Below are 12,377 nucleotides of genomic sequence, written 5' to 3' on the forward strand. Positions count from 1 at the left end.
TTATTTCATAGTTTTGATGTCTTCACTATTATTCTACAATGTACAAAATTGTTAAATAAAAATAAAAACTTGAATGAGTAGGTGTTCTTAAACTTTTGACCGGTAGTGCATAAATATACAGGTGAAGTCAGAAGTTTACATACACCTTAGCCAAATACATTTAAACTCAGTTTTTCACAATTGCTGACTTTTAATCCTAGTAAAAATTCCCTGTCTCAGGTCAGTTAGGATTACCACTTTATTTTAAGAATGTGAAATGTCAGAAAATTAGTAGAGTTATTATGAGTCAGAAGTTTACATACACTCAATTAGTATTTGGTAGCATTGCCTTTAAATTGTTTAACTTGGGTCAAACATTTCAGGTAGCCTTCCAAAAGCTTCCCACAATAAATTCCTTGTGACAAAGCTGGTGTAACTGAGTCCGGTTTGTAGGCCTCCTTGCTAGCACCTTTTTCAGTTCTGCCCACAAATGTTTTATAGGATTGAGGTCATGGCTTTGTGATGGCCACTCCAATACCTTGACTTTATTGTCCTTAAGCCATTTTGCCTCAACTTTGGAAGTATGCTTGGGGTCATTGTCCATTTGGAAGACCCATTTGCAACCAAGCTTTAACTTCCTGACTAATGTCTTGACATGTTGCTTCAATATATCCACATACTTTTCCTACCTCGTGATGCCATCTATTTTGTGAAGTGCACCAGACCCTCCTGCAGCATAGCACCCCCACAACATGATGCTGCCACCCCCGTGCTTCACGATTGGGATGGTGTTTTCGGCTTGCAAGCCACCCCTTTTCCCTCCAAACATAATGATGGTCATTATGGCGTAACAGTTCTATTTTTGTTTCATTTTGTCCCATTTGCTAACTGATGGTAGGCTACACTGAGGCACCAACGACACTAGTCTGTCATATGTACTTACGCCCAATCCATCTCCTTAATGCTGAGTGCCAAGCAAAGAGGCATCAGGTCACATTTATTTAGTCTTTAGTATGACTCAACCAGAGATCGAACCCCCACCCTTCCAATCTTAGGGTGGACACTATGCCACTGATTTGCTGCTACTGTTAAAGTCACTGTAATAGTAGCAGTAGTAGTAGTATAGAATACCAGAAGTCACATTGAAATAGTAGTAGCCTTAGTTGTAGGACTGTAGAAGTTTTGTAGAAGGAGGAACTGAGGAAGTTTTGCTTGAGAACTGAGAATTTCCTAGTATGGATGCAGTACCATTAATCTGCGCAAACTGATCTGTAAAACGCAACTCACAAATAAGTGATCCAACTTACATACTGCACACTGTATCATTTCTGATTGGCTTGAAGGCCATTCTAGAGTGTGCATTATTTCCCTATAATGCAAGGTATCATTCAATGGCTATGAATTTCATTCTTACATTTTCTACAGTATCTTTAAGCTGCTTTTCAAAGCATATTTGAAGACATTTTTGGCATTGTTGAATTCGCTTTTCATAATAGCAACTAGGACTGATAGTTTGGTTTGTTAAGCTTACCAAGGCAACTACTGTAGCTATCACACAACTTGCTAGCTACTTCAGTGGATGTTGAACACATTTCTACCAGCAAATTAACATATTTCTAGAGGGGCTCTATACGTTCTGTGAAAAATAATGCAACTCCGTGGAAGGTGAGTTCCACTCTGTTGACACGCCATGGAAAACACATTCCACGTCATTCATTATTTTCCATATAAGGCATAGCCCCTCATTGATTATCCCTTACTAATATACCAATAAAAAAGAGGCTTCCAAACCTCTCTGCCAATAACAGTTCGTTTTCAGTTTTCCCCTTCCCACTCCCCAATACTATTGCTAATTGCTATTTGCTATGAATAACGTTTTGTTTCTTTTTGACCATTTTTATTTATAACAATCACAGTAAGGTACTTAATTGTTATCCAGAAATGATATGATATTGAGGTAAAAATGGCTGCATTGGGCCTTTAAAAGTGCGTAAAGTTTATTCAACTTAAGAGACAAGTAGGAGAAAATGCCCATCGTTCCTCTTAAGACTTAGCCGCACCCCACACATGTAAACACACGAGTCAGCATGGTATTGTCTTCCAGAAAGTATTATCTGGCAGCAATTAAAACTGTGAGTCTTTCTGAGTAAGTCTCTAAGAGCTTTCCACACCTGGATTGTGCAACATTTGCCCATTATTCTTTTCAAAATTTGTCAAACTCCGTCATATTGGTGTTTGATCATTTCAAGCCTTTTTTTCAAGCAGATTTAAATCAAAACTATAACTTGGACACTCATGAACATTCACTGTCTTCAGTGTATATTTGGCCTTGTTTTAGGTAATTTTTCTGCTGAAAGGTGAAATCATATCCCAGTGTTTGGTGGAAAGCAGACTGAACCAGGTTTTCATCTAGGAAGTTCATTACGTTAATTTTTCATCCTGAAAAACTGCCCAGTCCTTAACTCTATTACATTTATTTTTATCCTTAAAAACTACCCAGTCATAAATGATTACAAGCATACCCATAACATGATGCAGCCATCACTATGCTTGAAAATATGGAGTGGTACTCAGTGTGTTGTATTGGATTTGACACAAACATAATTATTTGTATTCAGACATTAGTACTGTAGTGCCTTGTTGCAATTTAAAAAAATTATGTACAGGCTTCCTTCTTTTCATTCTGTCAATTAGGTCAGTATTGTGGAGTAACTACAATGTTGTTGATCCATCCTCAGTTTTCTCCTATCACAGTCTTTAAACGATTTAACTGTTTTAAAGTCACCATTGGGCTCACGGTGAAACCGCTTACCGGCGACTGAGTTAGGAAGGACGCCTGTATCTTTGTAGTGACGTGGATGTATTGATACATCATTCAAAGTGTAATTAATAACTTCACCATGCTCAAAGGGATATTCAATGTCTGTTTTTTAAATGTTTACCCATCTACCAACAGGTGCCCTTCTTTGTGAGGCATTGGAAAACCTCCCTGGTCTATGTGGGTGAATCTGTGTTTGAAATGCACTGCTTGACTGAGGGACCTTACAGATAGAACAGAGATGTACAGAGATGAGATAGTCATTCAAAACTCATGTTAAACACTATTATTCCACACAAAGTGAGTCCGTTAAACTTTTTAAGTGAGTTGTTAAGCAAATTTTTACTCCTGAACTTATTTAGGCTTGCCATAACAAAGGGGTTGAATACTTATTGAGTCAAGACATTTCAGTATTTCACTTTTAATTCATTGTAAAAAAAATACAAAATAAATCCCCAAAAATGTAACTTTGACATTATGGGGTATTTACTGTGTCTAGGCCAGTGACAATTTAATACATTTTAAATTCAGTCCGTAAAACAACAAAATGTGGAGAAAGTCAACAGGTGTGAATACTTTCTGCAGGCACTGTACTGTATATACTGATTAAGGAAGCCTGTGACATGACAGACCAATCAGGACTCATATCTCGGCATGTCCAACCACTCCACTATTTCAGCCAGGAAGGATCCTTTCTTTCTCGCTGTATAGCGCAGTGTTTTCTACTTCGCTAAATTAGGCTCATAATTGAACATTTGTATACATATTTTCGTATCCTATTCAAGTTTGTAAGTGAGCCACATGAAAGTTCAAGAAGGCATTTTTCTGTAAACAGCCCTACTGTGAAGTAGGAACTGGCGTCAAATGCCTCAGATCCTGTTACCTGTCACAAATGTTTTCACATTAACATTGTGTTTGCAAGGTAAGAAATATACTACAGTAGTAATGTGCTGTGTTAATCAGAAAAAAATCTGTCTTGCATTTATTTGGTCATCAGCATTTGTTTTTAACTAATTTGCTTTAGGATCATGGCATATGTTTGTGAAACTATATGAGTATATTTAAAGAATCAGATTTAAAGACATCTTTTGTTTGTGACTCACTACTCATATATTTGAAACATTTTGATAGATTTCTATCTCCAGACGTTGGTCCCAGGTCTCCCCATGCTTCATATTGCTCCAGACCTGTTTACTGTACATGGCAGGAAAATCTTGTAGAGTTGAAATTATTGTGTGTCTACGCAAGTAGATAGTTTCACTGGCAGTCAGTTATCTGTGGCATAACAACCAGGGCCAGGAAAGCTCTATTCTGAGAGCTGTGACTGACTAGAGGTAACCTCGCTCTGATTTTGAGCTGAAGGAAACAGCTGTGTAACTGACCTTGAGACCATCCTTCTTTACATAACCATAGCGCAGTCCTGGGCAATAACACACACACACACACACAAGCACATGAACACACCCATAGGTACACATGAAAAAACACACATACACAACTCACATACTCTTACCAGTGAGCTGGGCTGCAGAGGTGCCATTAGACGAAGCCTTCCAGCTGTTTCTGTGTCTGCGTATCTCCTGGACCCTACAGGTGTAGAACCCTCGGTCCCTTCGAGTCACATTCAGTACCAGCAGTCCATACACCTCTCCCTCTGTCCTTCCCTCTCTCTCCTCATACAGATGGAACTTGGGCTGGGAGAACCGGCAACTGTAGTTCCCATATATCTGTATCTTCTTCATGGTCAACTTCACAATCAGCTGTTCAGGAAGAGGAGGAGATGGGGATGGAGGGAGAGGAGGGAAAGAGGGAAGAGGAGGAGAGAAGAGCCATCGGAGGACGAGGAAGCTGTTGCTCCTCTTCTTCTGGGAGACGAGGCAGGACAGGTTCAGGTTCTCACCCTCACTAACCATGACAACTGGCCCAGGGATCACGGTCACGTTCAGGGCCTCACACACACCTGTGGGGACAAACATACTGTTAAAGTAATTTAAATGTTGAAAGATAATGATGAAGTAATTCCACTCTGAAACCTTATAACTGTATGAAATTGATTAGAATCATACATTTATTATCTGATGGGTTTGTTTAAGTTTAGTAAATCAATTATATATCTGTACAATAGATCTTTATAGCATCTTAAACACAGACTGTCTCAGCAAAATATGGTGCCGACCTTGGCTAGGGGCCACTGAGAGATTTGGGAGAGGGCAGGGAGTACTTCTCACCGCCTCCCTAATCTTGAGAGAGGACAGGAAGTGCTTCCCACGGTCTCCCTAATCTTTGTCGGCTGAATAGTGATACAGTATGTGCGTAGGATACCTACTGTTTGTGTGTGAATGTAAGTGCATAAGGAGCCAGTATAAAATTAATGATTTTGTACAACGGACTAGCGCTCTCGTGAATAAACATTTTGACTATCATAGCTGGGCTTCCGTCTGTTTCATTCAACCAGAATCTTACAAATTCTGGGTTGCATACTGAGTAGTTTAATTGAAGTGGTTTATGAACATTGAGAACATAATTCTCGTAACACATACACACACACACACATGCATGCATGCACGCATACACGCCCACACACACCTACTCAGAGACTGTACTGACACTATTGCTCAAATCTACTCTATCTGTGATTCTAAATACTGTACATTATCACCTCTTGAATAACAACTGTAACATTCATACTGGATCATCAGTACATTTATAGATAAATAGAAGTCCAGACAGGGTCTGGAGAGGTTTAAGAGGGGTCCATAGAGTTTGACTTGTTCACAGACTGTACACTTTCTAAAGGGGGGTTGTGTGTGTTGATGCCCAGTGCTACCAGCTGGGTCAGGTCTGTTCAGGGGAGTCAGTCTGTCTGGAAACAGTATGGACAATTTGCCAGCGGAGACAGAACAGCTACAGGTGGTACACATTTATCTACTGTACAGAGAGAAAAGGGGAAGAGAGAGAAACACGACAGGATAACAAGGACCACCTGTGTTCCATAAATAGTGTGTGTGTGTGTGTGTGTGTGTGTGTGTTTACTATAGAGCTTTAGTCTTGTTAATATTTCCTACCCCTACAGTCTGTCCATGGCCCGAGAGTTCATATGTTACACATTTCAGACAGGAAACGCCACGTATTAAATTAACCATTTATAAGAAAGATTACAATACATGCAATACATTAGTCTTGGCGTTAGGCTCTGCTCATTCAGGGTAGCTCACTGCCAGAGCATGCATATTGTTAAGATAATAATAATTACAGGCATAGAGCATGCTAAACCAATTCACCTGCAGGAAGGAAACACAGAACCAAAAAGGTGGAGGCTGGGGGGAAAGCAAGTAACAGACATTCATGCGAGTAACGCATGTTCCTGCAATAGCATGCCACTGAGAACACCAGTGCATAGTTTGCGCGTGGCAGCCATCAGAGAAGTGTGTGCAGAACCTGGTGGACTAAATAGACTGCCATATTAACATGGAGTGATGAATCTAATTGGTGCAATACCAGCTGATGCTATCAGCTTATGCCAATACTCTGGTTTCCTGTATGAACTAGCGCTGCGCATCATGCAAACAGTGGGGAGAACAATTATTTGATACACTGCCGATTTTGCAGGTTTTCCTACTTACAAAGCATGTAGAGGTCTGTTTAAAAAAAATCATAAGTACACTTCAACTGTGAGAGACGGAATCTAAAACAAAAATCCAGAAAATCACATTGTTTGATTTTTAAGTAATTAATTTGCATTTTTGAAACAACTAGAATTATTTTGCAGTGTATGTACGGAATATCTTTATGTCATAACCATGTTCATATGTTGTCCATAACCACGCCAGAGACATCATACATGGGCTCTGGTCAAAAGTAGTGCACTATTCGGAATAGGGTGCAATTTGGGACAAAGACAGTGACACTGAAGTCAGAACAAGGGCTGAATTCAACCAAACCACAGCTATGTCTGCGCTGTTTCTTTGTTTACAAAACCAGTGCACGCAAACACACACATAATAACACACACACGCACATCTCTGCAGAGCATGACGCTTGCAACGCGAGGATAGTGGGTTCCACCCATACGTAAAACATGTATGCACAAATTACTGTAAGTCACTTTGGATAAAAGCATCTGCTTAATTGAATATACTATATACAGTGCCTTGCGAAAGTATTCGGCCCCCTTGAACTTTGCGACCTTTTGCCACATTTCAGGCTTCAAACATAAAGATATAAAACTTGTTGTTGATTCTTCACAAAAAAATACAGTTTTATATCTTTATGTTTGAAGCCTGAAATGTGGCAAAAGGTCGCAAAGTTCAAGGGGGCCGAATACTTTCGCAAGGCACTGTATATGGGGCAAAAAAGTATTTAGTCAGCCACCAATTGTGCAAGTTCTCCCATTTAAAAAGATGAGAGGCCTGAAATGTTCATCATAGGTACACTTCAACTATGACAGACAAAATGAGAAAAAAAATCAGGCTTCAAACATAAAGATATAAAACTGTATTTTTTTGTGAAGAATCAACAACAAGTGAGACACAATCATGAAGTGGAACGACATTTATTGGATATTTCAAAAAATTTTAACAAATCAAAAACTGAAAAATTGGGCGTGCAAAATTATTCAGCCCCTTTACTTTCAGTGCAGCAAACTCTCTCCAGAAGTTCAGTGAGGATCTCTGAATGATCCAATGTTGACCTAAATGACTAATGATGATAAATACAATCCACCTGTGTGTAATCAAGTCTCCGTATAAATGCACCTGCACTGTGATAGTCTCAGAGGTCCGTTAAAAGCGCAGAGAGCATCATGAAGAACAAGGAACACACCAGGCAGGTCCGAGATACTGTTGTGAAGAAGTTTAAAGCCGGATTTGGATACAAAAAGATTTCCCAAGCTTTAAACATCCCAAGGAGCACTGTGCAAGCGATAATATTGAAATGGAAGGAGTATCAGACCACTGCAAATCTACCAAGACCTGGCCGTCCCTCTAAACTTTCAGCTCATACAAGGAGAAGACTGATCAGAGATGCAGCCAAGAGGCCCATGATCACTCTGGATGAACTGCAGAGATCTACAGCTGAGGTGGGAGACTCTGTCCATAGGACAACAATCAGTCGTATATTGCACAAATCTGGCCTTTATGGAAGAGTGGCAAGAAGAAAGCCATTTCTTAAAGATATCCATAAAAAGTGTTGTTTAAAGTTTGCCACAAGCCACCTGGGAGACACACCAAACATGTGGAAGAAGGTGCTCTGGTCAGATGAAACCAAAATTGAACTTTTTGGCAACAATGCAAAACGTTATGTTTGGCATAAAAGCAACACAGCTGAACACACCATCCCCACTGTCAAACATGGTGGTGGCAGCATCATGGTTTGGGCCTGCTTTTCTTCAGCAGGGACAGGGAAGATGGTTAAAATTGATGGGAAGATGGATGGAGCCAAATACAGGACCATTCTGGAAGAAAACCTGATGGAGTCTGCAAAAGACCTGAGACTGGGACTGAGATTTGTCTTCCAACAAGACAATGATCCAAAACATAAAGCAAAATCTACAATGGAATGGTTCAAAAATAAACATATCCAGGTGTTAGAATGGCCAAGTCAAAGTCCAGACCTGAATCCAATCGAGAATCTGTGGAAAGAACTGAAAACTGCTGTTCACAAATGCTCTCCATCCAACCTCACTGAGCTCGAGCTGTTTTGCAAGGAGGAATGGGAAAAAAATTCAGTCTCTCGATGTGCAAAACTGATAGAGACATACCCCAAGCGACTTACAGCTGTAATCGCAGCAAAAGGTGGCGCTACAAAGTATTAACTTAAGGGGGCTGAATAATTTTGCACGCCCAATTTTTCAGTTGTTGATTCTTCACAAAAAAATACAGTTTTATATCTTTATGTTTGAAGCCTGAAATGTGGCAAAAGGTCGCAAAGTTCAAGGGGGCCGAATACTTTCGCAAGGCACTGTATAAGCATATTATTGTGGAAAAAAAGTATTATCTCAATACTTTGTTATATACCCTTTGTTGGCAATGACAGAGGTCAAACGTTTTCTGTAAGTCTTCACAAGGTTTCCACACACTGTTGCTGGTATTTTGGCCCATTCCTCCATGCAGATCTCCTCTAGAGCAGTGATGTTTTGGGGCTGTTGCTGGGCAATACGGACTTTCAACTCCCTCCAAAGATTTTCTATTGGGTTGAGATCTGGAGACTGGCTAGGCCACTCCAGGACCTTGAAATGCCTCTTACGAAGCCACTCCTTCGTTGCCCGGGCGGTGTGTTTGGGATCATTGTCATGCATGAGAGACCCAGTCACGTTGCCCTTGCTGATGGAAGGAGGTTTTCACTCAAAATCTCACGATACATGGCCCCATTCATTCTTTCCTTTACACGGATCAGTCGCCCTGGTCCCTTTGCAGAAAAACAGCCCCAAAGCATGATGTTTCCACCCCCGTGCTTCACAGTAGGTATGGTGTTCTTTGGATGCAACTCAGCATTCTTTGTCCTCCAAACACAACGAGTTGAGTTTTTACCAAAAAGTTATATTTTGGTGTCATCTGACCATATGACGTTCTCCCAATCTTCTTCTGGATCCTCTAAATGCTCTCTAGAAAACTTCAGACTGGCCTGGATATGTACTGGCTTAAGCAGGATTTGAGTCCCTGGCGGCGTAGTGTGTTACTGATGGTAGGCTTTGTTACTTTGGTCCCAGCTCTCTGCAGGTCATTCACTAGGTCCCCCCGTGTGGTTTACTCACCGTTCTTGTGATAATTTTGACCCCATGGGGTGAGATCTTGCGTGGAGCCCCAGATCGAGGGAGATTATCAGTGGTCTTGTATGTCTTCCATTTCCTAATAATTGCTCCCACAGTTGATTTCTTCACACCAAGCTGCTTAACTATTGCAGATTCAGTCTTCCCAGCCTGGTACAGGTCTACAATTTTATTTCTGGTGTCCTTTGACAGCTCTTTGGTCTTGGCCATAGTGGAGTTTGGAGTGTGACTGTTTGAGGTTGTGGACATACTGACAACAAGTTCAAACAGGTGCCATTAATACAGGTAACGAGTGGAGGACAGAGGAGCCTCTTAAAGAAGAAGTTACAGGTCTGTAAGAGACAGAAATCTTGGTTGTTTGCAAATAATTTGCAAATAAATTCATTAAAAATCCTACAATGTGATTTTCTGGATTTTTTTTCTCTCATTTTGTCTGTCATAGTTGAAGTTTACCTATGATGAAAATTACAGTGGGTGACAATTGGTGGCTGACAATTGGTGGCTGACTAAATACTTTTTTGCCCCACTGTATAGATATATATATACCTAGCTTATATACTTTCGATATGTGGTTGATTTTGAGATGCTAGCACTCTGAACTTCAAAACTGATATTTGAGGAGTTAGTGACTGCTTATCTCCTGTTGCTGACAGATGGTAGATACAGTGCCTTGCAAACGTATAACAAAGTCAGATTAAAATGAATTCAATTATGATTTTTATTTGTCAACAATCTACACAAAATACTCTGTATTGTCAAAGTGGAAGTTCATAACTAAAATATAGTCATTGCATAAGTATTCAGACCCTTTGTTTAGGCAAACCTAAATTAGTTCAGGAGTAACATGTGGCTTAACAAATTACATAATAAGTTACATGGAGTCACTCTGTGTGAAATAATAGGGGTTGACAGGATTTTTGAATCACTAAACGTTGCTCTGTCCCCCAAACATCCAACATCTGTAAGGTCATTCAGTCAACTATTGAATTCCAAGCACAGATTCAACTACAAAGACCAGGGAGCTTTTTGAAAGCCTCATAAAAAGGGCAGTGATTGGTAGATGGGTAACAATAACAAATCAGACATTTATAATCTCTTCATGCATGGTCAAGTTAATAATTATGCTGTGGATCATATATTAAACAATCTAGACACATCAAAGATAGTCATCCTTCTGAACTGAGCTGCAGGACAGGAATTAAACTGCTCCAGGGATGTAATGGGAGAAAACTAGTGACTCCACAATAATGACCTAAATGACACGGTGAAAAGAAGAATAGAAATATACAAAATATGCCAAAAAATGCATCTTGAATGCAACAAGGCACTAAAGTAATATTGCAAAAAAAAACATAGTAAAGGAATACACTTTTTGGCCTAATTGCAAAGCCTTGTGTTTGGGTGGCTGCGTCATGGTATAGGCATGCTTTACATCGGCAAATACTGGGCGGTTTTTAGGATTAAAAGAAACGGGATGGCGCTAAGCACAGTCTGCGTTAGTCTGCTTTACACCAGAAACTGGGAGAATAATTCACCTTTAAGCAGGACAATAACCTCCAACACAAGGCGAAATCTAAACTGGAGTTGCTTACCAAGAAGACAGTGAATGTTCCTGAGCGGGCAAGTTACAGTATTTACTTAAATCTGCTTAAAAGTCTATGGCAAGACTTGATCCCCAACATCTTGACAGAGCTTGAAGAATTTTGAAAAGAATAATGGGAAAATATTTCACAATCCAGGTGTGCAAAGCAAGTATAGACTTACCCAAGAAGACTCATAGCTGCAATCAATGCCATAGGTGATTGTAAAATGTATTTGATGCATGGAGCCATATTTTAGGTATTTAATTTCTATTAATACATTTTTTTATTAAGAGGTTCTTCCACAATTCCAATTAAATAAATTTTTATGCCCTTTGTAACACAATAAAATGTGAAGAATGTTTGTATGGGATAACATATAAAACAGTGGCCTGACAATGTACTGTATAAGTTCACATGGTTGAGAGTTAGAGTATCCTGACAATTCAAACTGAAGAATGTGCAAAAGTATTTATTTATCCCTACTTATACAGAGATAAATTAACAGCAAGTAAATACAGGGTAGTAGTATGTTAATACAGAGGTAGTACAGTATGTGAATACAGTAGTAGTATGTAAGTAGAGCATCTTACCTGCTATGAGCGCTCTAGTCAAGAGAACGTACATTACAGAGGAGAAGTTCATTTTCTACAGTCAACCAATCCATAAACTGCACCTATACAATAAACTACGCAATACAACAAGATGTAGCTATACATCTAGACACAGCCATGTAACAACTCTCCAGTAGTTACACCATCCTCCAGAGCCCAGGCCACCATCTAGCCTACTCTACTTTTCTCTATTTTTGTCTCTTCTCTCTCATTTTCTTTCTCCGTTCCCAAAATCACTGTGTGTAATAACAAACAGTACATGCTCTGTTCTCACTTAGAAACTCCCCTCAGTTCTTTCTTTCTCATTCTCGCTCTCTCTCTCTCTCTCTCTTTCCCCTGTTAAATGTAGGGAAATGTCGTTTCCTGAGTGGTGTTTTGGAACAGCCGCAGATTTCCAGCTGAAGCTGCCTAAGAAGCATTAGGCAGGCCTAGCGGGCATCTTTTTTTGTGTGTGTGTGTGTGTGTGTGTGTGTGTGTGTGTGTGTGTGTGTGCGTGTGCGTGTGTGCGTGCGTGCGTGAGCGTGACCTGTGTCTGTGTCTGTGTCTGTGTCTGTGTCTGTCTCTCCAACAGAGTGGCAAGGTTAGTCTCAGGCTGTGGTCAGACTGGTCCAGTAGACTAC

At 40.0% G+C, this 12,377-nt stretch overlaps 1 protein-coding gene across 1 annotated transcript in view; it reads right to left on the reverse strand.

The window, feature by feature from the left end:
• LOC110502235 (V-set and transmembrane domain-containing protein 4) overlaps window positions 1-12,127 on the reverse strand; it is a 31,479-nt gene extending 19,352 nt beyond the window's left edge. Inside the window, exons 1-2 of the mRNA XM_021580111.2 lie at window positions 11,737-12,127; window positions 4,311-4,757 (exon numbers count right to left, since the gene is read on the reverse strand). Of these exons, the coding sequence (XP_021435786.1) occupies window positions 4,311-4,757; window positions 11,737-11,788 (499 nt within the window). The 5' untranslated portion in view covers window positions 11,789-12,127. The remainder of the gene's footprint in view (window positions 1-4,310; window positions 4,758-11,736) is intronic.
• Window positions 12,128-12,377: the final 250 nt, after the last annotated feature.

The sequence above is a fragment of the Oncorhynchus mykiss genome, chromosome 23, assembly GCF_013265735.2.
Source record: "Oncorhynchus mykiss isolate Arlee chromosome 23, USDA_OmykA_1.1, whole genome shotgun sequence".
Taxonomy (NCBI): domain Eukaryota; kingdom Metazoa; phylum Chordata; class Actinopteri; order Salmoniformes; family Salmonidae; genus Oncorhynchus; species Oncorhynchus mykiss.